The sequence below is a fragment of the Sparus aurata genome, chromosome 23, assembly GCF_900880675.1.
Source record: "Sparus aurata chromosome 23, fSpaAur1.1, whole genome shotgun sequence".
In the NCBI taxonomy this organism is placed as follows: domain Eukaryota; kingdom Metazoa; phylum Chordata; class Actinopteri; order Spariformes; family Sparidae; genus Sparus; species Sparus aurata.
In genome coordinates, this window is record NC_044209.1 from 4,398,864 (window position 1) to 4,425,538 (window position 26,675).

At 42.0% G+C, this 26,675-nt stretch overlaps 1 protein-coding gene across 8 annotated transcripts in view; it reads right to left on the minus strand.

The window, feature by feature from the left end:
- rbfox1 (RNA binding fox-1 homolog 1) overlaps window positions 1-26,675 on the minus strand; it is a 176,504-nt gene that overhangs the window by 76,596 nt on the left and 73,233 nt on the right. For 7 of the 8 annotated variants that reach the window (XR_003982660.1, XR_003982659.1, XM_030407444.1 and 4 more), the window contains exon 2: window positions 16,840-17,133. Coding sequence is in view for 6 of the 8 variants with exons in the window: in XM_030407444.1 (XP_030263304.1) it covers window positions 16,840-17,133 (294 nt within the window). In the remaining 2 variants the exon portion in view is untranslated. Of the gene's footprint in view, window positions 1-16,839; window positions 17,134-21,869; window positions 21,993-26,675 lie in introns of those variants that run through there. The other variant, XM_030407446.1, reaches the window with a different exon arrangement.

Below are 26,675 nucleotides of genomic sequence, written 5' to 3' on the forward strand. Positions count from 1 at the left end.
TAGACCCTTGGTATGGCATGGGGTGTAATTCCCATTCTGCGCTTAAAGGGAGAGTTTGGGTTTTTTGAAGTGGGGTCATATAAAGTACATATCTATAGTCGATGTGTTTCCTACCGTAATCACCGATCAGCGCAGCCTCAGTTTGGAGAAGTAGAGAGCCGCTCCAGCCCAGAGGCTCAGCTTTGTACTGCAGTGAACGGGGTTCAGCAAAAAAGCGAAATTAACGACCTAAAACAAGGCTGATGTAAAATGTTTTACATCAGTTCAAGTGTACGTTGTACAGGTAAAATTCACACCGCTTTACATCACTGTCAGACCGCGCTTTCTTTTGGCACTACATTTTCTCAACCACAGAACCTTCGTATCCCTACGCATTAGCGTAACTGGGCAACAGCTGATCTGCGAGCGGCGGCTGGACGAGAGGTTTACCATTCGATAAAAACAAAACTTAACTCTCCGTATCCTTCCGCATTAGCGCTCATGCGTAGGGATACGGGGGTTCTGCGGTTGAGAAAATGTAGTGCCAAAAGAAAGCGCGGTCTGACGGCGATGTAAAGCGGTGTTAATTTTACCTATACAATGTACACTTGACCTGATATAGATTTTTTTTAGGTGAGCCTTGTTTTAGCTGGTTAATTTCGCTTTTTTGCTGAACCCCGTTCACTGCAGTACAAAGCTGAGTGTCTGGGCTGGAGCGGCTCTCTACTTCTCCAAACTGAGGCTGCGCTGGTTGGTGATTACGGTAGGGAACAGATCGACTATAGATATGTACTTTATATAACCCCACTTCAAAAAACCTGAACTATCCCTTTAACTATTGCCTACAATGAATGCCAATCAGTATCCCTCACAAGTCCCTGCCTATCTGACAGTTTGTACAGGAAACACCTAATATGAGGAGGCAAATTACACTTTACCTTCGGTTTCAACAGAATCTGAAATTAAAAAGTGAAAAAAAAAATCCAGTTGTCTACTCTAGGCTGAGACCCATCCTCCAAGCAAGCTTTCATAGCTTAATCAGTTCAGCAGTAGTTGTGTCATCCTGCTGACAAAATAGCTAAACAGCCAACCAACAAATGGACACAATTTTTGAAGGTCCTTTTTAATGTTAGATTAGTTCATACATTTATAACTCATATTGTGAGAAAACATGATCAAGACCTCAGGCCACGGATCCTTGGAGCCAATGTATTGGAAAGAAGTTGAAAACGTTTCATGAGACACAAAGGAAACTGGAAAGATTTAAAATATGTAAGCATAGAGACATAATAGATGCTAATGCATATACAGAGTACCAGCAGCAGTCTGTGTTTGTCCTTTAGCTCTCAGTGTGAGTGAGATCAATGGCTGTACTCACAACTGAGGACTCCACATTCTCCTGTTACACTTCAAGTGTATGTGTGTTTGTGTGTTTGTATTAAAAACCTGTTTTGTGTTTGTATGCTGGCTTTAGAGCTAATTCAACCATGAATAAATCTATTCCATAAATAAATACCCGCATACACAGACAAGGATGTACAACATGGACTATAATGCAATCCAATACAAAACACATAAAAACTGGCAGATACAACAGTTAAATTGAGTTGACGCTTCTTTGATACAGTCAAAAACGTGCTGGTCCAAAGACGTGTTAATTATTAAATGTGTGTGAATGTGTGACATTTTTGTAATATTAATTTGTGCATGTGTGTGCGTGTTTGGGGGGTCTTAAGTTGAATAATAATGGAGACTGCTGCTATGCCCATATCTAATATGCCAAAATAATGATCCATTCCTCCTTACTCTTTCTTTTACTCATACACACAGTCTTAGGTTGCAAGGCAGCTAAAAATACACGCCGTATGCTTGCGTGTGTCTGTGTGTGTGCTCATGTACGTGTGTTCTTGTTTGGGTGTGTGAGCTTGAAAAGAAGCAGCATAAGGCCAGCAGACTGCAAGTCTTCCACGCAACGCCTAGGTATATACCGACACATATGGAAAGGAGTGTACAGCGACTGCCATCTGTGCAGAGCTCCTCATTGGTGGTGACATCCGCCTACACACGCAGTGAAAAAATAAAACAAACAGACTGTGAGACAAAGCAACTCATCTCATCTATTTTGGCATCAGAAACTGATATGTGAGGCCAGGTCAGGCTGAATGTAGAGTGGTTTCAGACATTTTACCGAATAGTGATGATGAAAAAAATCTGATTCAGAGATAAAGACAATAAAATGATTGAGAGCTAACGCAGTGAAAAGGCTGGATGTTCAAAAACATGTATTTTGAAAGTAATCTCTTTACCCTGAAACAGGTTGCTCATAAACAGAAGCAGGGAAGAAAACTGTATCACTAAGTCGGCAATAGCTCAGTCCGTAGGGACTTGGCTTGGGGACTTGAACCAGCGACCTTCAAGTCACTCGGACCAAAAAAGTAAGATGAGAACTGGCAGTTGGAGAATGCTAGTTCACATCCTGGGCATTGCCGAGGTGCCCTTGAGCAAGACACTGACCCCTAACACTGCTCGTTGGGCGCCGTAGCATGTGTGGCAGCCCCTTCACTCATCTCCTCTACACTGCATGTATGTCATTTGATCTCCTCAAATCTCTTTGTGATCTTGGGACATCTGGACACTTTGATTAGGCCAGACAAGTGGATTTTTTTTTCTTTTGTTTTATGTTTTAAAAGATGTCCGCAGCTACTTAAGTTGTCCAGGGGAGTGCTGCAACACTAATATGTCGTGCTCCAGAAAAGTTTCGAGGACAACAAAACTTTAATTTGCATTTTTGGGTGAACATATCCTATAACCTCCTCCTTTTAAAGGTGGTTGTTATAAAACAGTGCATGAGTGGACTATCGCGGGTGTTATATTCATTAGTTTAATATGTTTACTTCCCCACTGATCAAAAACATCAGTATGTCCAATGAACATGTTCTACTTCAAACTACATACATACAGTATACTGACATATAGGACAGAGCCAACACATCATAGCAAGCACTGGGAAACAATATCCTTTGGGGAGCATGGATGTGGGGCTCACATCGAGGGGGGAGCGACTGAGGTTGCTCTATAATCAGTCTGACCGGATGAAGTCATTTTTTGAAGATACATACACAGCACACACACTCATCCCAATGAGTGAGAGAGGCTGAAAGAGGCAGATTTTCACCTCTAGCCACAAAACATTACGCAAATAACATTGTAGGACAGGTGCAGCATGGAAGAGGTGGGTTTGGACTTGGGACAAGTTGACCCACATGGCACAAGGCAACATTGAACCAGAGGAGAAAGCTGGTGGTTGCTCTGGTGCGGCAACAAGAGGAGGCAGACAGATGCGCAAAGGCAGTCTCGCAGTCCAAACAGGGCCAGTAGACCAGCTGGGAAAACCTGGAACATCGTAAGCTCAAATGGAAGGATCTTTGGGAGATGGAAGGAAGCCAAATCAGCTTTATCATCAGAGCCACCTATGATGTTCTTCCCACACCCACAAACCTAAACCAATGGTTTGGAGAAGATCCTTCTTGTGCGCTGTGTCAAACCCCTGCAACACTGAGACACATCCTCACTGGCTGCAAAACCAGTTTGTCTCAAGGCTAGGGCTGGGTATCACCAGGTACCTTGCGATACAATATATCACGATATTTTGCCCACGATAACGATAATATCACGATACAGCGATTCTGTGATAATCGATATATTGCAAGGAATTTCATCCACGATACATTACGATATCTGTGTCACTGAAGAAATTCAGAATTTATTGACTGCACTGAATCCATTTCACAGGGATTACTAAACATTGTCAATCAATTTCACATGAATGACAGCCAAGTAAACAAAGAATGTATTGCACAGTGTCTCTTCTCAACACACACTGACTACAACTATCATTAAATATCTGTGGGTATGTGTGGGTTTCAGAGCTACTTAAACCATTTTTTTTTTTATTTGGTTGTATACCTATGTTTGAATAAAGATAAAGCTGTCCTCCGAAGAGGGGTGGTGGTGGTGGGCCAAAAAAAACAAAAAAACAAAAATTTTATTATTTATTTATTTTTTACATTTTTAAATATCGATATTTGGCACCAGTGTATCGTTAACGTACCTCAAGACGAAATATTGCAATATATCGTAGTATCGATATTTTGGCACACCCCTACTCAAGGCCGCTATACTTGGCGACACAACCAGGTCCTAAGACAACTGGTGATTACCCTGGAAGGAAGGAGAACTACCAACAACGCCCTCCCTCCCCCAATGCCTAGGCACACAAACACCAACCCATTTGTAAGAGCAGGACAACTCCCAGCAAATCCATCTGCAAGAGTGGAAGCAACCCTCCTAGACTCTGCCCGGGACTGGAGAATGCAGGTTGACTTAGACCAGAGACTCAACTTTCCGCCTGTGATCATTACAACTAACCTCAGGCCGGACCTGGTATTGTGGTCAACCTCTCAGAAGCCGCTTTTCATCGTGGAATTAACTGTACCATGGGAAGCTGCAGTTGGTGAAGCATATGAGCGTAACCGACTGAAGTACTCCGACATAGCAACCGAGGCAGAACAACGTGGCTGGCGTGCCCAGGTGCTTCCGGTTGAGATTCGGTGTAGAGGATTTGTTGCCACGTCCACAACCAAGCTGCTTCAGGGAATGGGAGTGCGAGGACAGGCCTTCCGACAAGCCGTCAAATCACTGTCAGATGCTGCCGAACAAAGCAGCAACTGGCTATGGATCAAAAGAAAGGACCCCAACTGGGCTGCAAAATGACCAACGAGGGGTAAAAGCAAACGTGGGCACATCTGGGATGCCAGGTGTTGCCGTTGAGCCCTTTGGAGGTCTCGTGGGCCTTTCAACGAAACACCAATGAAGGAGGGTGCCCACCTGAAGACCCCTATGAAGCATTTACCACTTTTACCCCCACCTCTACACCAAGTACTGATTATCTAAGGGATTGTATTATCTAGTCCTATAAGCTCAACAGGGTTTTACTATTTGTTATATGCTTTCCCCCCCAATATTGGATTAACTTTTTCTAAACCGAGCACAGTGGTATTTTGTTGCATTAGATTATTTGAGCAAAATATACATGGTGTGTAACATTTTTAAAAAACCCTTAACTTTTAATCTGTGAAATATTCAAAACTGCTAGACACTGTTAATAAGTTTAATGCCAGGAATCTGTTTCAGACAAGTCTGGACATGGGCAACAAAAAAGTGAACAGGCTAATTGGTGATACAGGTGATAGTACCATGAATGGGCAGAGCCCGCCCTAGGCATAGGCAGTATAGGCAAATGCTAGGGTTGCCGTCATCCGCGGGGGGCGCTGAAAACAAGGGACGAAAATATAATAATAATTAAAATAAAATAAAAAAAAAAAATAATAATAATAATAATCATAATAATTAAAAAAGAAAATAGTTTTACCAGTGCTATTACTACAATTATTTCAAAATATTATATCAGCCCACAGCAACATAACGTCATAGCAAGGACTGTTAAATAACGGAGAGGCCCTTTTTCTGGGTTCTGGCTCGTTGCACTGTATCTGTCCTCTGTGAGGGGGGCGGGTCAAGAGGCGAGCTGCCTGAATCTGACCAGACCGAGTTTCCAAGACCAAGAGAAAGATTTACTGACACTTTGGCGGAATTACAATGTCCAAAAGACCGCGGGGGGCTTTTAATTTGAAAGTAGCAACCGTTCCTAGAAGGAGACGCAAGCATCTCCTGGATCTCAGTGGCTGTCCAGTTGCTCATCTTGACGTCTGTGGATGAAGTGATGGACTGACTGCTGTGATCAGCTGTTTCTTGGTTTTAAAACTCCCCGGCTGTGGTTCGCACAACAGTGCAGGTCATTGACACCTCCTCCCATTTCACGCAGCAGCCGGCACATTGGCCGGTTTTAGATAGCAGGCGAGGTGGAAATAAGCGTACCCTCCGAGGCGGCAAATCTGCGGACCAAAACAGACCCCAATTTGCTGCCTTCTATCTAAAACCGCGGACCGTGCCGCCAAAAGGATGGGCAAATTAGCGTCTTGCTGCCCTGTCTAAAAAAGGGCTTGTGTTAATGTTACTCCACCTTAAATTCATCAGGGACATTTGGAAAGTTAACGTTAGGCCTGTTCAGGTGTTATTTTACAGGTGCCTTTCCTGCTTGTATGTCAGTTAAATGCTATTAGTTTTCCATCCCTTTCATAAGTAATAGGGTAGTTGTAAGCCTTTGGTTTATTGTGTCATAGTTTATGTTTGTTAAAGTTTACATCAGTGTTAAAGTGCCAATAAAGTGTATTACTGTTAATACTCCACACCTTAGCTTTCCCATATCATTCATAGGCAACATATATACACTGCACTTGCACTCTGGTTAGACTGAATTGCATTGCAATGACAATAAAGTTAAATGAATCTCATCACATTTTCATTATTAGTCTATATTAGTCTTATGTATAGCACACATCAAGCATCTGTTTTTTTTATTAAAATGTAACATCCAGTGGTCACATGTACTTCTCTTCTCTCTTAAGATGCACTTTTAACATATTTCAGCACAAGCCCAGTGACACAGCTTTAGGTGCCCCTGTCACTCTACCTCAGCACAGCAGAGTGACACAGCATCAGGACTAAAGGCTGACTGGCCATCTCTTCTAACTGACTAAGTGAGATGAGAGATAGTTCACAGAGGACCATTTTAAATTAAAAAGCAGTTACACATTTCCCAAATACAAAGATGGGAGAGTGTAAACATGACTTTTGTAACAGAGTCTTAGTCAATGGGAAAAAATCAAAAGAAGCTGGCTGATGTACTCAAACAGAAATGATAGCTTGCACTGCTTCTGCTGCTAAGTGTTTTCTCCAAAAGAATACAGACTTAATAAGGAAGGACTAAAAGACTGGAAAAATGCAAGTCACTTGCTAAAGGTTCATGAGGATAACCAGGAGCACAATACCCACGTGGCAACATGGAAGGAGTTGGAGGTCGTTTTGCAAAGTGGCTGACAATAGATAAGTGAGAGATGGCACTTGCTGAGGCTGAGAGATAATATTTGCACAGTGCCTTATTTATATAGTATTTTTATCACTTGTTTCTTTCTTCAGTTTTTATTTGGTGTGATATTTTTGACTTAAAAGAAATAAAATCTTGAACACATACATGCAGTTTATGTGTAAGTGTATGAAAATTGATTGTGAAATTGACTGTGATGCAAGAGGGCGTTGGCTAAGATTTTGCCTAGGGCACCAAATTACTCAGGGGAGGCACTGTGAATGGGTATGCAATGTTTAACCCTTTGTGAAAAACTTGGTGTGATGACTCCATTTTGCTATTCGTTGTACACACATGGTAAATTAAAATGTGTTCATGGAGATATTAAATAAGTACATTGTACATAAAATCACCAAATATGAAATTATAATTTTAAAACTGTGATTAGGGCACTAACAGTTTTTATTCTGCACATTGAGCGCAGTTTTGGAGTTTTTAACATAGGCCTACCCCAAAACTCTCTAAACTTGGGATATATGTCACATCTGGTGAAAAATTTTATAACTCAACTTGATTGGGTGTGGGGGTGGCCAGGGGACTCTATAGCGCCCCCTGGAATATTTCTAACTTCAAGCCCTGCCTCCTACATGCACATACATTAATGGAATTCGGTATGCATATATATGATGACCAGACGCACAAAAAACCTATTTGGACCCATACCCTAAGTGTAACAGTAAGTCAGCCATTTTGATTTTTGCCGCCACTTTCACACATTGCCTCCTACATGCACATACATGAACAACATTTAGTATGCATAAGTATCATGACCAGACACACAAAAAACCCATTTGGACCCATGCCCTCAGTCCAACAGGATGTCAGCCATTTTTATTCACAGTTGCAATTTCACCCACTGGACACAGGAAGTCACTCAAGATGTCACTGTTGTGTTCTGGGTGACATGTATCCTATTTGGGTAGTAAACTTTCGACAGGTAAAAAGTGTGCGCACCCTCCGATGCCGCTGCAGCCCGACGTGCGTGGAGTGAGGGCCCGTTCATCACTGCTTGCAGCTTTAATTACTTCTATAATGTTATTTTTGGGATGAAATTTACTGCTGGGGTAAACAGCTGAAGCAATAAACCCTAAATCCTAGTCACAGAGAGGCACAGAATAGATGTGGCTGAAAAGAGGATAGAAAAAAAAAAGAAAAAGGAGGTTTGATCATGTGAGGATAGGAGTGTAGCAGGCACACTGACTGAGAGCTATAGGAACGCTGATGAGACTACCAGTTGCGGTCTTCTTTCTGGCCACATGCTCTCTCTATTTCTCGCGCTCTCTTGCTCTCTCTCTCTCTCTCTCTCTCTCCCTCTCTCTCTCTGTCACACACACTCTTTCTCTTATTCCTGTATGATAACTTTGGGGTTGCAGCAAAGAAAACATCGCATATCACTCTCAGCATCCAGCACATAAACAAGGCCTGCATTTCTGTTGAAGCAGATTGTGAAAGTTTTGAGGGATTAGATGAGAGGTGGTAAAGCATTGCAGCTTATTGTTGATGACTGGTTACAAGCTGTAAACTACAAACACCAACCAACTAATGGTCTTCATCTCATGATTTGCAAGGCTTGATTACAAAATAGGCAAACTGGTCCATTTGACGAACGAGGCCTAGTCAACAAGCCTCGACCACAGCCTCCCCTGACACGTCCCCAACTGCTGAGTCTGCAATTCCCCAAGCAGAGCCTACAATTTATATGGGGTCTCTGAAGCTCAAGTTGCTAGCTGCTGTGGGGACAGGAATAGGAATAGGAGTTGGGAATTTTCTTGAAAAGTCCTTGTTTTAATTTTCATTACACTTTATTTTAGTGGGTTTTTGAAGGGTTGGCATTTTGGTTAGTAAGAAAATGCAATTTTCATCCATGAGTGTTACTGCTGAAACAATTAGGAGGTACCTTATTGTATCTGTCTCTACTGAAAAGAAAGGTTTTGTTGGTAAAGTTTATGCTCCAAATTTTGATGAAGCTGAATTTGCTCCCAAATTATTTAGCAGCCGCTCCTTCTTGAATACAAATTTATTGATTTTTGGAGGGGATCCAAATTGTGTCCTTGGCCCATTACTGGGCTTTCCTTTAATCAAAACTAATCCACTTCTCATTCATTACTGTGAGAAACACTTAAATCGTATCTTATAGGGAAGATAGTTTCTTACACCGTGCAAAAAAAAAAAAAAAGTTCTAGACTTAATGAACTCTCATCTGCAATTGCTATTCTTAACCAGAGATGAGCGCTGAATCCCTCTCCGGAACTATTTAAGCAGTATCTTGACTTACAATCAGAATTCAACCTTATTTCTACCAAAGAGGCAGAGCATTTGCTATTATACTCATATAACGAGTATGGCAATAATGCCTCTTCTGGCTCATCAGCTAAAGCGACAGACATCAAAATTAATGCTGCCTTTAAATCATTTTACTCTGCGATATATTAGTCTGAATTTCCAGCGGATGCAATGATCAATAATCTGGTTGTTGTCCGGAATTTGGCAAATGAGTAATATTTGCACACTTTTTAATGTTATCACCACCAAACAGTGTCGGAACTCCCAGAAACGTAATCTCCCTGGATGCTAACAATGAATTTGACAGGGTAGAGTGGGAATACCTGTTTTCAGTATAAAAAAAAATTGGTTTTGGGAATAAATTAATTTGTTGGATTCATCTCCTTTACACGTCCCCTTAAGCTAGCGTCCATATAAACACTGTGCATTCTGAATATTTCACCCTAAGATATGGTACACGCCAAGGCTACCCATCTTCACTGTTACCATTTCTGCTATTCTAAAAATTCTGGAGAACTTTAGTTTCTTTACTGGCTATAAATTTAACTTTGGGAAAAAAATAACGCTTTTCTGTAATTGAGGTATTTTCGCAACTCCTTTTCAATTTAAACATTGTGGGCTAGTGTTAGCTGGCATACTTCCAGTTTTCTCAGAAAAAACCTGTGTGGACAGCATCTCCCCACTCATCCAGACTTGTTCAACCTTCTGTTTTGTTTTTTTTATCACTGCAACACATTGCTAATCTCCATTTTGTGTATGTATGCTTGCATATAAGATCATGATTCCTTGCTTTATAGATACGTTAGATAAACAAAGTAATTTTAAAGGTCTAGGATCATGGGAGTTTTGCTCAGTCAAATCAGTCAAAAAGCTCAAGTTGTGACATAATTAGGTATTCATTTAGATTATCTTAACCTTCTCATTTGGAAGTAAGACAAAGCTGAGGGAGTGGTCAACTGTAAAAGCTCTTTACAATAGACAGTTCTGGTAAATATCATAGTCAAGGCATTTCCATGACGGATTTATGGGCACGTGTCCATTTCACTCCACATCCGATTTTTGTCCCAATCATTGTTACATTTTTATGTAGATGTTCTTGTCTCTCCTTTTACTTTCAGTACATTTTCATCCGAGTAGTCTCTAGTTATTACCATGCGCCCCAAAGCAATAATTTTGACAAGCATGTGCAAGTGGTGCAGCAAATGCGTCACAGCTTGTTTTGCCCTCTAGGCTACACACAGGCTGCCCTAACTTGTTAATAAATGTCTGAAAGGAATACCTCCAGAGACTTCTCAGGCCTGAAAAAGTTTCCACCACCCCTTTATGGTTTTCAGTAAAAAATAAATCACTGAACTCTGTTTTTAATTCACAGTTAATATTTTCCTCAAAAGTGATTGAACTTGATTAAAACATAAATCTGCATATAGCAGAAGCAGTGTCGGCCCTGACCAATTTGGTGCCCTAGGCAAGATTTTAGCTGGCGCTCCCTTGCATGGCAGTCAATTTCACAATCAATTTCCATACACTCATACAGATACTGCATGTATGTATTCAAGATTTTATTTCTTTAGTGATAAATTAAAAATACAATATAAGGCAACATATCAAAGAATGTTCTATTTACATACAAAATAAAAACATGCTGTGTCACTCTGCTGTGCTGAGGTCAAGGGGACAGGTGAGTGATTGACAGAGCTGGCACCGGGTTAGTAATCACTGTCTCCCTTTACATGCAGTAGCGTGTTGGACGGAGGATTGCAACGAGACAAAAGGCTTCATTGGCACGCTAACATCACTCGGCAGACCCGTGCACGGGATGATGGAGCCACAGAAGCTTCAGCCAGTGACAGCACTTGGCCAGATGCTGGGCAAGATCGCGGCGATGCATCTGGAGCAAGCAGTGCCGAATAGGCAGTAGTTAGAGGCGCTCCATGCGCAGCAGTCGCTGCTGGCGTAGGTGGGGGCAAGGCCACCATCTCCCCTTCCTCACCCGCTCTCTGGTGTTGCACAGCACAAACAGGAGGCGGAGGACGACCCCGAGAGCTTCCTCAAGATGTTAGAGTCGACGGCAGTAGCGTGCAGCTGGCCGGGGGCAGAGCACCACATACTGTCGGGGGAGGCCCAGACTGCAAACCCCGGCCATGAAGAAGTGCCTGCATATGGAGGTTGGCCAGGTGATCCAGGTCGCTGGCCCTCCAACACCCTCCCCCGATCCAGGGGGGACATACAGTGTTCCCGTAAGGATTCAAGGGAGTATACTTCAGGCAATAGTGTATTTGGGGTGTATGTACCTGAACCTGGTTTTACCCGGGACCTTGGTGGAGGCATCCTCGGTGGATATTAGGTGTGTGCATGGCGATATTTACATCTACCCTGTGGTGCCAGTGGATATTAGACATGGGGGGACAAAGCATAGCAGTAAGACTGCTGTTAGTAAGCGTCTGGTCTGACCCCAAATTTTGGGCACGGATTGGCCCTGGTTTAATAGGTTAGTGGGGCAACATGTGGGGGTGCATTCATGACTGTTAGGGACATGGGATATGTGTGCTCTGCTCAGTGGTGACGCAAGGTTGTCCGACGCTGCAGACAGGGAGGAGGAACCGGTTTGGCCTTTGCAGGAGGCTCGGCAGGTTTTCATGTTACACTCCATGGAAGATTTTCCACTCGAGCAGTCTTGTGATGATACTCTATGCTTTGCCTTTGACCAAGTGATAAAAATTGATGGTCATTTGGTGCGCCCTGACACCGTGCAGGCATATCCACACTTTTCATTGATCAGGGACAGATTGTATACAGTGAATTGCGACACTCAGACAGGAAAAGAAATGACCCAGTCGCTGGTATCAAAAAAGTCATTGGGAAACTTTTATCGAGGTGGCTCATTATAACCCAATGGCTGGGCACACGTAGGGTGGCAAAACACAAGACCGGATAACGACCCCATTCTATTGGCCTGGCATTCAGGGAGATGTAAACCGCTGGTGTGCGTCTTGCCCTGAATGCCAGCTGGCTAACCAGATGGTCATCCCAAAGCGACTTTGCGCCCATTACCACTCATGGAGGTCCTGTTTGTCCCTGTTTTGTGTTAGTCCTCGTGGACTATGCAACATGATATCCTGAAGCAGTGCTCTTGTGCACTCTCTCTGTGTGGCATAGCTGCTGTTTCAGGTCATCTCCCGAGTTGGGATCCCGAAAGAAATCCTAGCTGACCAGGGCACCTTGTTTAAAGTGAATCTCTCACCAAAAAAAGCAACCGAAGCTTTATTTGTGATTGAAGGTTTTTGAACTACTACCGTTGGAGCTGGATCTCTGGCGCACCGCCACAAGGCGGACAAAAAGTGTCGATCCCCGAGTACGACCTAACAGGCAGGAGAGTAATGGTAGACCTCCTACCTGTAAGGTCGCACTCTGGGATCGACACTTTTTGTCTGCCATGATGGCGGCGCACCGGAGGTGCTACTGCTAACATGAGTTGTCCAAAAACCTACTTTTTAGTAAAGTCTGCATACACAAACAATGTTCTCAATGCTTGTGTTCATGTGTAGCGACCCTGGTGATACTATGAGCAAAGTTTCATGTTGTCTCGAGCCTACTTAGTATTTTAAAAATAGCGATTTTGATGCTATCGTAAAAGTGCCCCTGCACCCCACTGAAAATTAACTTGCCCGAAAACGAAACTACGGTAAATCTTAAAAGTGCCTCTTTCGTCGTAATTGTGCAATTACACGAAGGTTTGACTCATATTCAATCATAAATAAAGCCTGCTTGCTTTTTGGCGAGAGTTTCACTTTAAGTCACCTACATTACAGGAATTTATGGGTAATTTGGCATCAAATCAATTTGGACTAGCGTGTTTTGCCACCCTACGCTGCAAAACCAGCGCCTTTAGACCGACGGTCTCGTTAACCATCTGAATAAAACTTTGAAGTCCATGATCCATAAGTTTGTGTACGAGGATGGCCGCAATTGGTATAGGTGGCTAGATCCTCTGTTGTTTGTAGTGCGGGAGGTACCCCAGGCCTCCACAAGATTTTCTCCCTTTGAACTGCTGTTTGGCAGGACACCACGGAGGGCTCTGGACCTGGTTAAGGAAAGCTGTCCTGAGAGACTAGCTGGGCCCCGAGGTGCCAAAGTCCTCCAATTCTGCCTTGCCCATCTCACACCGTTCCATGGAGCAGATGTTGCAGTGTTATGCTGATGTGTTTTCCCCCCTGCCAGGACGCACAGACCTCATACAGCACCATTTCAAGGCGAGCCTGGGCGTGGCGGTATGTTCACGACCTTATCGGTTACCCAAACACAAGAGAAAAGTGGTTCAGGAGGAATTGTCACCCATGCTGGAGATGGGGGTAATAGAAGAGTCCATGAGTGCCTGGTGTATCCGGGTTGACGAGGTCCTGATCGGTTGGGAATGGCTCGCTTTTCACAATACTGGATTTGACTACTGGCTAGGGATGTATATTGATAAGGATTTAGCGATTCCGATGCTTTATCGATTCCTGTTTATCCATCCGTTTTTTTATTGATTCTCTTATCGATTCCCAAATAGGCTGAAAAACAAGTAGTAAATGAGTACAGAAAAGAATACAACCTGGTTTATTTATATCAATCTTAATTATTCACTGCTGAGAATAAACAATACTCAAATGAGTCCTCAATAAACAAATAAACAATACTCAAATGAGTAAAATGAGTCCACAAGTCAAGTGGCTATTGGCTAAGGATAATCCTATAGAGGAACAAGAGGAACAACAAACAAGGAATGGGCAGGGCAGGGCAGGGCAGGGCTGATTAAATTAACCTAATTTTTATCATTATCACACGACGTTAGCCAGTTGTTTAATTTTACCTGCTGTGCTAGTGCTAGCACTGGTGCTGCTAAGTGCGTCAAACACACGGCATTGCTGGAGTATAATGCCGTGTTGTGTGGCCAAATGCTTGGACATATTAGTTGTATTACCGCCTTTGGCGCGCAGATCCCTCTTACAGGTATTACAGGTGACGATCCTCGAGGTGTGGTCCTTCTTTGTGAAATGCAGCCAGACTTTGGATCATTTTTGCCAGGACGACATTTGTCCACAGTGCATCGCATGTAGCAGCTCAGCTCACCTCTGCTCTGCAGCAGCTTGTGTGTGTGACGTCATTGCAAATTTGCGAGTAGGGTACGTTTGTTTACAGTGGCGGCGCAGCCCGGGAAAAATCAATAGCGGAATCGTAAAGGGTTTTTGTTAACGATTCCAAAGAATCATTTGACTCAGAACCAGTTCCCAAACGAAACCGGTTAACGATGCGCATCCCTACTACTGGCTACTGGCAGCTTCCATTGTCTCCAGGGTAAAAGGACAAGATGAGCTTCTCCACCCCGTACAGCTTGTACCAATTCGTAATGCTTCCAATTGGGTAGTTACTGTTAATTGGGTACTATGCAGCCGCCTACTTGGATGATGTTATCATCCACAGTGGTGGGCCAAGCATATGCAGCAGATGGCCACGGTGCTCGAGTCACTGTGGTGGGCGGGGCTCACGGCCAACCCAAAGAAGTGTGCGGTTGGATGGGAGGAGGTTTGAGGTTTGGGGTACCACTTGGGTGGCAGGCAGGTGCATCCTCAGGTAGATAAGACAGCTTCGATTGCTGCCTGCCCGACACCCCAGACAAAAAAAGAAGTGAGGCAGTTCTTGTGGCTTCACCGCATGAAAGATACCAATGGCCGTATCACCCATTGGTATCTGGCTTTGCAGCCATTTAAATTCAGGGTGGTCCATAAAATGGGGGCGCAGATGGCCATGGCTGATTTTCTCTCTCACTCCCATGGGAGTGAACACTGCAACTGCAACGGGATGCACGAGATGTGTTCAGTCCCGTTGAGGGCATTGTGTTGAAGTGGTTTGAGCAAAATAAAATAAGGCTTGAATCAAGAACATTGCGCGTGGTGCTTGCGGAGATAACCCAGGTAGCACAGAAAAGGCTTCAAAATGATATGGGAAAGGTAAGGTATGGAGTATTAATAGTAATACACTTTAACCGCACTTTAACACTGATGTAAACTTTAACAAACATAAAGTGTGACACAATAAACCAAACGCTTACAACCACCCTGTTACTTATAAAGGGGATGGAAAATTAATTATTAATTGCATTCACTTCATCATATTCATGTTACTGCACCTCTATCTTCACGTTTTTCTTCCTCTTCTATCCTTCTTTTCCTTCCCTGGGCGACAGATGGTTTCAGTCTTTTGGACCTTGCGGTTACGCTACAGTACCAGTAAATCTCTCTCCTGGTTTTGGGGTCAGCACGCCTCTCGACCCCGTCCCGCTCACAGAGGGCAAGTACAGTGCTACGAGCCAGAAACCCAGAAAAAAGGTCTCTAAATTATTTAAATAGTCTTTGCTATGAGGTTATGTTGCTGTGGGCTTATATAACATTTCAAAATAATAGTAGTAATAGCCCTGGTAAAAAATAGTAATTTCAAAAAAATGAATTAAATAAATTAAGTAAGAAGAACTCACCATTTACTTTTGCTTTCCCACAAGACATGAACAGCAGTTTCCTGGGTGAAAGTAATGTACATGTTTGACCTGACCCAGACCTCTTCCATGGGGGCTTTGCTGATCTCTTCATTCTACTTCTCCTGACTTTATCCCTTGTTGTCGTGATAATTACGACCACTAGAGGTTAGGGGTGTTCCAACAAGGGTACCTCACGATTCGATTCGATTTCGATTATGGGAGCATCGATTCTTCGATTATAACGATTGTCGATTCAATTCGATTATTGGTGCCACGATTCTTCGATTATTGCGATTTTTAATGCAGACATCAAGTTTAAATATTTGACCAACAGTGTTTTACAGGAGGAGGATGATCTGAACAGCTGTTCTATTCACACTTAAAATGTTTTTTGTCTTTCTACTAGAGGTTGGCAGCAACCTCTACTAGAGGTTGCCACCTACATCAAACTATATATGGGCTGTTTTAAGTTGCAAGCTGTTTAGGATCAAACCAAAAGAACAAAAAGCAGTAATGACCACTAGGACAGACACACATCTGCAAGTGAAGAGATCACCAATTAACCAGGAAAAGTAGAGCACAGACCAACCGCAACAAAAACAGACACAACCACAGAATATATGGTTGACGCAAGTGCAGTCAGATATAGTTGAATTCCTCGCATCCACGCAGAAACGCACTTTTCCCGTGGCCTTGTGCGAGGGTAAAGTGTTGCTGGCGAACACTGGCTCCTCTTATTTTGGACTCGCTTTTTTGTAACTTTTCGAAACATCCTTTTGCTACAAATTGTATTTTTATTTTTAAGTCCATTCTGTTACCCCCCAAAATTTCTCCCAAAACTACAAAGTTTCAGTTGGGTCTCTCTCAGGTGCACATGTTAAATAAGCAAGATACAACATAGAGAGCAGGATTTAATTTTTAAAATTAATTAAAACGTTTTAAAAAATTTACAAAACATTAAACATTAAAATCTAGACAGCTATTGCCAACTTAACCATCAGTTTCTCCCATGATGCCTTACTGTTGCTGTGCCGGTGATCGTCTGATTGCAAGAGTCTGACCCGCTCTGCTCACTGTGGCTCTGTGAGGACTGGTACATGTTGAGCTGATGCTCACTGACTGAGGCCTGGATCCCGGTGTAGTCCTGTGGTGCTGCTGGGTGCTGGTGTGGATGTGGGTGGGAGTGGGGATGTTGATGGCTATGTGAAGCTGTGAACTCGGTTGGAATGCCGTTCTGGGGAGGGGGGGCAAACTGGGCCGATGGGTAAGCCTGGGCAATGGATGGATCCGGAGGTGCCGGTGTGTCCTGGGTTCCCTGTAAAGACAAAAGAGATTTACTTTTTAATTAAGAAGGTAATTTCAGTATTCCATTATTGGAGATTTTGCTCCCTTCCTGCTATCTTTTAAAAAATGCAGAAGACGGAAAAAATCAATGAAACAATTAATTTCCAGTCCTCTTAAACTTTTACAGAGGAGCAATACAGGCAATACTAAAATATCAACAATACTTTTAGATGGATTACCTTTACATTTTGTACATACATTTGTGATCCCCAGAAGATGGATCCTAGTGACAGTGGTAATCCCTTGACTTGTCATCTAGTACCACTAGCTGGTTGATATCCCTTCATTCATCTAAGCTCCCCATCCAGACTGCTAGCTGCAGGTCTAAGTGAGCTAAACTGCTAACAGCAGCTCCAGTAAGCAGCAGGTGTTCTACTCCCATTTTATTTTGAGCATGAATTAGATAAATTACCTGTTCTTTCACATTGCACCTTTTATGTTTTTTACCCCATTAGCCTATGGAAGGTGATGTTGGTTATCAAGGCACTTTATCAAAACATGTGTCATAGTGGCAAAATTGCAATGGAATTTGGTAGTAATGTTATTGGTCAAAAATGTCTAACTGTCCACAATTTGCTGTATCTTGAAGATTAATCCCTGGATTTTGGTCAAGTGTTCTGTGGGTATTCACAGCCCCCAAGATAGAATCATTTTGTTATTGTTGCCCCCTCAGTTTAGTAGCGACGGAAACATTGTAATTTAATAATGTTATGGAACTTATTATGCAGATCCATGACATTACCTCAGAAAACTTTACATATAATTCCTGCAGTTGGCAAGACTTGAAAGGATAGAAATTATGTGATTGTTTTTCAATGTAACTACAACTGTGAGATAATGAATTTTGAAGCCTTTGGTGACAGAGGGTGGAAGTAATTTATCACAACATACTGTATGCTGAACAATAAGATCAGCACACCACATAACAGATGGGTACACTAAAACATTGTTTTCAGGTTTAGAAATGTTAATAGTCCGGGTCCCGGATTATACTGCATATATATTCTAGAGAGTAGTCGCCTGACTGTCTATTCTACAAAGTCCCCTACTTCCAACTGTAATGAGACTTGAAGTTGAATGAACTCAACACATGCATATGTATATGTTCCAACAAATACTAACAATAATCGGTATGGAGAAAAACTCTTTAAAAAAGATGCTCAGTGTACTAAGGACCAATTTCGCCATCATTGCAAGAGCAGAGTGATCCACTCCATTATGAGGGGAACTTTACATCACAGACTCACTTACTGAATGACACAATAAACCACATTAGTAGAAAAATACTATTCCAGCAAATGTGTATGGCAAGGTGTAAATGACGTACAGCTTGACTCCATTCTGAAAGTGATTAGATGCCTTTAAACAGAAAGAGCTCTAAGGTCAGTGTGACTTGATGTATCAGTGCATGCAAAAATACATAGCTATAAAATCTTTGGATTACAGGAAGGGATTTCCCTAATTGCACTGACGTACAGGAGGAGAAATTAAACCAATACATGTCCTGATTTCCAGTAATCCCATATAGAGAGGATGTACATAGACCTTAACAACCAACACCCAAGATTATTGATGACCAAACACAGAAACAAACTATATAAAACCTCAGCAAGGACTGTTTATGTCCTAAATCACAAAAAAGAGTGTTGGTGATTGGATGATAAGAGTTCTTGAAATGTGGTTTCAGCTGGCTGTTGTGCTGTCACATAGGCACAGAAATAGTGCAAACATTGAGGAAAAAGTGAATGTACTGTGTTGTGTGCAAGCATGTGTGAGTGAGTGTGTCTGCCTGTGAGAGAGAGAGAGATTATTCCTGTGGGGCATTTATATCTCAGCCGTTGCAGAGAGACCGGGTGGGGGGGGGTATGAAAAAGAAAGAGAGGGTGAGTGAGAGGGACAGAGAGATGCAGACAGTGAGTCTTGGCTAAATACTCTGCTGTGTAATGAGAACCACATTTAGAGGACTGAAATATGCTTTACGTGGCAAGGCACTCCACACACATCCCCATGCACAAACTCTCAAGCAACTGAAGGAATACAATTACAGTTCTGAATAAGTGCACAGAGAGAGAGAGAGAAAGAGAGAGAGGGCAAGAAGGAATTTTTCTCCTTCTGAAGAGAAAGCCACTGTTGAAGAAAGCTCATTAAATCTCAACTAGAGTTCACCCAAAGGCACGTGGGATACTCCAAGGTCAACTGGAAGAGGTTTCCTTGGTCTGATGAGACCAAAATGGAGCTTTTTGGCCATCAGACTAGACACTATGTTTGGCATCACAAACACACTATCCCCAATGTGAAGCATGGTGGTGGCAGAGGTAGAGGGTAAAATGAATGCAGCAACATATAGGGAAATCCTGGGGGGCAACCTGATTCAGTCTGCAAGAGAACCACGGCTTGGGAGAAGATTTATTTTCCAGCAAGACAATGACCTGAAGGATAGGCCTACAGTGAAAGCTACACAGAAATGGTTTAAAGACAAAAAGGGGAATGTTCTAGAGTGGCCGAGTCAAAGCCCAGACCTCAATCCAGTAGAGAATTTGTGGCTGGACTTGAAAAGGACTGTTCACGTCAGATCCCTGGGCAACCTGACAGAGACTGAGCAGTTGTGCAAAGAAAAATGACAGCAATGTGATTGAGGCCAAAGGTGCATCTACTAAACACTGACTTGAAGGGGCTGAATACTTATGCAATTACTTATTTTACACACACAATGTGAAATTGAATGTGTGTAAACATTAGTTTGTGAAAATGCTTTAGTTAAATGTACAGTATGAAATCATGACTTTGATATCTGGGTGTTTTTGTCATGTTTCCTGTTAATCTAAACATGTATCTGCCAACTGTTTATAATCATATGGATGCTGTTATAATGTGTTGTGATTGAGGTCCTGACCCACCATACATCCTGACAAGCTGACAGAGTTATGTTTACGCTTTAAATTACCTAATTACATACTCGCGATCAGCAAACAGCGGATCCTGTCTGGCTCTCACTTGCAGGAGGGATGCTGTTCACTGAAGTTTAGTCAGAAGGGCTGACTGTTGTGGTGAGTTTATTCAATAAAAGTTGCCAGAGACAGCTACTACAACAACACAGTAGTGGAAGGAGACAGTTAAAGTTTTTTGCTCTGAATTATGTCACATAATCACCACCATTCAACTGCCATAGCTCTGCTGCTGGGGACAGATGCTGTTTTTTGGGCAGAAATGAGAAAAAGAGTCGATAGGACAGACAGGATGACAGACACTTTTCCACGTATCAATGCAGAATTCTTTTTCCTCATGTAACCCCGTGATTTCACCAGATACGTGTCCGCTGCATTACGGCCCACTCTAATCTTTACATTAATTTCCACCAGGTCCGCTGCGCTGCGTATCTGCTCCGTCCCAGGTCCAGAATTTCTGGCGGATGCCGGAGCACAACGCAGCAACTCAGCTGAATTTAGCACAAAGCAGACAGGAAGTTATGCACCGAAACAACAACATCCAGTCCAGTTACTTTTAAAAAAAAAAACACTACATGTTGACGCCAGCACAAAAATCTCAAAAAAGAGACAAATACAAGCTCCTACGAGTGATCATGTGATTATCGTGGGAACTCCTCAGTCTGGCAACGCGGACAGCAGAGCAAAACCGGACCAGAACCATAATGCAGCTGGCATGGATCTGGTGGAATCTCAGGGTATGATGCTGAAGACACTATCTGTTACCACATAACTGTTTGGTCCTTTAACGTTGCTTTGTGTGTTGAAGTGTGGGACATTCCTGTTTTATTTGTTGAATGAAAGATCTGTTTAGCTGTCAGACTAAACACCATCAGACTGACACACTCCTGTCCCACGCTGTCTGCATTTCCATTCACACAGACGCTGCCTTGCCTCTGTTGTGGCTCTCATACAACCTCCGATGGCAGATCAGAGGTGGAGTATTTTAGTTGTTGTTTAAGTTTTTATTCTGTTGTGTTTGGACTTCCCTGACTTGCTTCCTCACTCTCTGACTTTCTCCTGGATGTTATCACAACTGGCAACCAAATGTAGTATATCACTGACTTGACTAAACTTGTCAGTCCCTCTAGGTTTTAACATTTTGGGATAGTCTTATATAATAACATCTTGAAGATGTTTGTCCTATATTGCTGTCAAGTTTTCACCATTTTGTGAAATACATGTGTAATACATTGTGTACGTTATCTTACAAAAATATAAAAAATATTATGATCCTTACCTCACATTCTCTCACCCTCCCTACCTCTTGCCTCTTCTTGCTTAACAAACACAACAAACCTTTTTCCAGCTCACAGGGTTTTCTTGGTGTCATGACAGAGAGCTGTTGCCTCCCCCTTCTCTCTCTCTTTAATGCGTAAATTAATCGACTCTTGCTAGCTGCTACCAAATATGAGGATGAAATAATGAGGTAGAAAGAAGGAGATGCATACACATCGATACCCACATATGCAGAGCATGCAGCCCAGCAAACCCACATGTAGTGCATATGTGGACACACACACACACACACACACACACACACAGACACACACACTTAAGTACCCGCGTAACCCACAAAAGGAGCATGCAGCATGCTGCCTTCTGCAGTCACAGCATAAACAGCGTACAGCGAGAGAGAGCTAGTGTACAAGCAGCAATGAGGAGGGACAGAGAACGACAGACAGAAATGAAGGAAAAACAGTGTATATTTTCTCAGTAGTACCTGCTCTACCATCTTGTCTCAGCCTTCCTCCATGCACATCCAGCTGCGTTATAAAGTCCAGCCCGCCAGTGTCTGCCTCCAGCTAGCATCAATTATGGATGGCTTTGTGTGTGTGTATGTGTGTGTGTGTATTGGGGGAATGAGCAGGAGGAGGAGGAGGAGGAGGAGGTGCCAATGTGAATGGAAGCAGCATTCGCCAAAACTGTTTTCACCAGTCTCTTCTTTTTTCTTCTTTTACAATCACGACTGCTTTAATTTTTCTGAACTATTTTTCTACTGTGCTCTATATCTTGTTCTCTTTTCTCTTCAGTTCTTCAAAAAAGAAGACTTTCATTCCAATAAAGGGAAATCATGCTACTGCATATCATATATATCATATTATATTATATTATATAGATATTTTTAGCTTACAGCGTGCTTCCTGCGTTGTGGCAGCAGTTTGTGTTTGGCCCCTTCTGTTCATGGCCAGCTCCACAAAGTAATGGTTTTCCTAGTTCCTAGCCTTACTGAACCCTATCCAAAAACGTTTGGATGACCTGGTCCATGAGCCAGGCACCATCACCCAACATCAGTGCCAAACATCCATTACAGTGTCAGTGTGCTTCAAATAAAGGGTTTGTGGTATCGGTGAACAGTGTTTGAACCAGGGTTTATGTTAGCCAGCTTTTTGCTGGTATCACTTGTAATTGTCCAGCAAATGAATACAATCAATACATATCAACGGCCAAAGATAGGATATATGCCAATTTTTTTTTTTATTAAATGTATATTAAATAACCTGATATTGTGTGACTCTGCTTTTAAGACATTGAGAGATTCTCAGAATGTTGCTTTTTTTTTTTTTTTTTTTTTTGCTCTTAGCATGCTCTTAGAGATTTCTACCTGAAAGAATTTTAGTCCTCATCAGACGGACATCAAGCTCCTGCTCCTCAGCCAAAAAACTAAGTTTATGTTTCAAACCAGAATGTCCTCATTCAACTGGGCAGCTGATCACACAGAGACATGTCACTAGAAGCACATCACCAGCAAAGCTAGCATTTTTTAGACTCGTATTACTGTTAAAATATTAATAGCTTTTCTGCTCAAGTTGTGGGTCGCATCATTTGTCAGTGTCACCCAGCAACTTATGCACTCAGCCCTGCTCCACAAGCGCACACCATCTGGAAAAATCATAGTCAACCATAGAGTTTGTTTTTTTTGTATCTTATTGCTGTTTAATTATATTTAAAACGTATGTCTGGTAGTGGGTATATGGTCAGAATTCTGTTCTGAATATCATGTTGCATATATAGACAGTTTAATCCCTCCCACTTTTACTGTTGAAAATATAAAGGATCTAGAATATATCCACTCAGCACTGTTTCTGTGCTTCGATAGCAATCCATTCCACTTGTTCACTGAGAGAGAGTTCCACACCATGTTTCCAATGCTACCTTGCACTGAGGCAGATTGACTCACAGATTGATACATAGCAGACAAGCACACAAACACACACAAATGTGCCACAAATATTAACTGGTCAGTGAAGTGCAAGTACCAGGCAGCTGAGTTAAGGTGGGTCATCAATGTCACCACTTTTTGTTACCAAAAAAAGCCTTGAACAAAAACAGAGTTTATTAGGTGGAAAGAAGGGAAATATGACAGGAAAGAGAAAAGGAAGTTTGCAAATGAGACTAAAAGAGAAGGAGAGAAAGACAGGGATGAAATGAAGAGGTAAAGAAAGAAAACGTGAACTAAACTCAAAGGGTTGAAGTATCTAAAGGCAGGGATGAGTTCTATCTGTAAGGTTTAAACTGTGACTGCAGTGTCGCATTACATTAAATGAAATAACTGGTCACTTCATAATGGCATGAGGTTATGTCATTTATGAAAATGAAGGTGAGGAGGTGAGGACTGTGGTTCAAAGCTCCAAAAAGTCTAACAAAATATTACACCATGTTAATAAAAAATTCAATATACAGTATTGGTTTTCTGTCAGGTTTAAGAAAAAAGGTTCTTTCTTTGTATTTATAATTTGCTAAGCCGACATGGCCTTCTAATGGTTGAGACGCACATAGAGACAGGGAGTGTGTGAGGAAGGAGAAGCTGGTTGACAGGCTGTGGAAGGGTGAGTTCTGGCCAGATGTGAGAATGTGTGTGTGTCTGGTCATGTAGTTGACAGATGGTTTGAGGCAATGTGAGGCAGGGTGTGACAGAAGCAACACCACTGAGGCAGGATGAACATACACACACACACAAACACAGCACTGCTGGGCTGGCTGGCTGTCCTGCTCAGTCACTCAAGGCGAGATGCTCATTCGTTTTTTCGTTCATTCATTCATTGAGACAGAACATCATATCAGCCATGAGTCAACCATGCTTCCACTATCATCTCATGTACTGTGTTTATTTGTGATTCTTATTGTGAACTGTATTTATTATTAACTTTGTCCATGGTGTAAGTCTGTAGCAGGAAGCCAGGAAAAACAAAAGACGATGACAACGAAGATATCGACATGGCGAGGGCTAGAACAAGAATTATACTTTTTAGACCAGGGTCCAGTAGCAACTAGCTGAAACAATGCATATCGCCACCTACCATGGAGGAGTCAGATATACTTCTGTCAATAATTTAATTCTCTCATGGTGCTTGTATAGTGGGATAATGGTAGTTGTCCAGTTAAATGGCCTAATTGAGCTATGACACTGGACAAAAAAACTGTCTTACACTCGCTAACATCTGTCTTTTGTCTTCAATGTTAATGTGCTCAATCGGCATTACCTCCCAGGTCAATGATGTCTGTTGAAATTAAGTATGTTGGCTTGTATCTTTCCAAGCTGTTGTACAGCTGCATTGCTGCATTGAACCACAACAAACTTATTTTGTGTTACAAATGCAAACAACTCCTATCTTATGGCAACTATGAGGGGACACAATATTTTATTACTTTAGTAAACTAAAATGAACGTGATCAATCTTGCACTTGTGTATGCAAATAAAGAAAAGCAATGGTGATAGGATTGTTCCCAGTGGTCCTCCTGTGTTAAACACAATCTCACCTGACACAGTACTGTCAACAATGCTTCTTTGACAGTGGTCAGAAAGAAAGTCTCTGATCCAGTGATGCCTCCACTTACCCCAAGATCCAAAAGTCACTGCATAGGAGTATGTATTTGTATGGTTTAAAGCCGAGGTGAATGCTACAGTCACATCACCTGTGCAATTCAGTCTTATATATGCAAACTGTTTGTTGTCTAAGCAGCTAGATACAGAAGATGTTATGTGTCGCCTAGAACTCTTTCCATACATTTATATGAGACTGAGGTAAGTGAAGTGGGCCTGAAACTGTTTATTTCTCAAACTGCAGACTTTTTAGGAATGGGCACAATGTACTGTACACATCTCAAGCAGAAGTGGATATAGCTTAGTTGAACTCAAATAACTTAAAATAAGAGACTGGATTGTTTAGAAAAGGCCTAAAAATGTTTAACATGGTAAAGTGCAGTCTCCTACAGTGACCTCACAGTCATAACTTTCCACCATGCATGGGATTATTCCCTATTGTCCCTATAGTAGTAGTAGTAGTAGTAGTTGTATTTGTATTTTATTTGTTGGTTTAGGAAACTTGTTGCGGTTTCTGTTGATACTGCTTGATGTGACTAATAGTTAAAGCTATTGGCTATTAGAAGAACACACAAGGTTCATTTTACACATTTAAAGTTTGATTTGTGACAGAAAGCCTGCATTAAACTGTGACGTGACCTTGGCTGACTGGTACAACTCCCATGCAGATGAGCCCAAACACATCCACTTACACACACACATAACACAGTCGATACATTCTGTGTGTGTGTGTGTGTGTGTGTGTGTGTGTGTGTGTGTCTGTGTGTGTGTGTTTAAAAGGGTAAAAGAGGGTATTTGAGGGTTTTCACCTACAAAGTACCTGTTCCTAATTCATTCTCCATTCACACAGTCCGTACTGGGGACATCACACTGTTGTTCAGTTTCAGAATGAACGAATGAGAATTTTATGTCACCAAAGTCCATGGGAAATTATAGGTTGTAATTCTCTATTACAGTCAAGCTGATGTCAAAAAGTGGTTGTTGGCTGTGTGTTTGACTAAGGGATCATTTTTGTTTATTTGCATGAAACCAAGTATGTCCAAGTATAGGTGTGTATTTCTATGTTTACTTTTTGTTCAGCCTCTAACAGGACTTACAAGAGAATCTGTTCTGTTGTTATTTCCTTAGTTCAGAGGCGAAAGCAAATATATATCGACTTGTAATTTCTCTGTGGGTTCAATTTATATGCAGTTTTCATTTCAGCATAGTGCTTTCAATGGCCTTGTGTTGTTTTTAAAGTGTTGCAATGGCAGCAAATGTCAAAAGACTAAATTAAGTGTAAAAACAGAATAAAGCACTACACAAAATTGCTGCCAGCCTCATGAAAACATCCACATCTGAGTTGAAATGATTAATCTTATTCATCAGTAACAAACATACGCTACAACCAAAATACGCTTGCAGACTTGTTGCTGGTGTGCGTTTGGTTAATCTTCTGCATGCAAATGGTGGCATGACTAATGTTGTTGGAAATTGCTAGTACATTTAAAGCTGTTCAATATGCCAATTAGCAAAAAATCCTGAAAACAGGCAATACCAGTGCATCTTATATTACAGCAAGGCACCAAATGCAATGCTCATTTGTGGGGAAAACCAATGGAAAGAAATGCAATTTAATTGGTTGTTGTACTTGAACAAGTTTTGTATGCTTTCTTGTTTTATAAAAATGCACCTCTAGTTCTTGGTTAGCTTTGAAGTTAAAG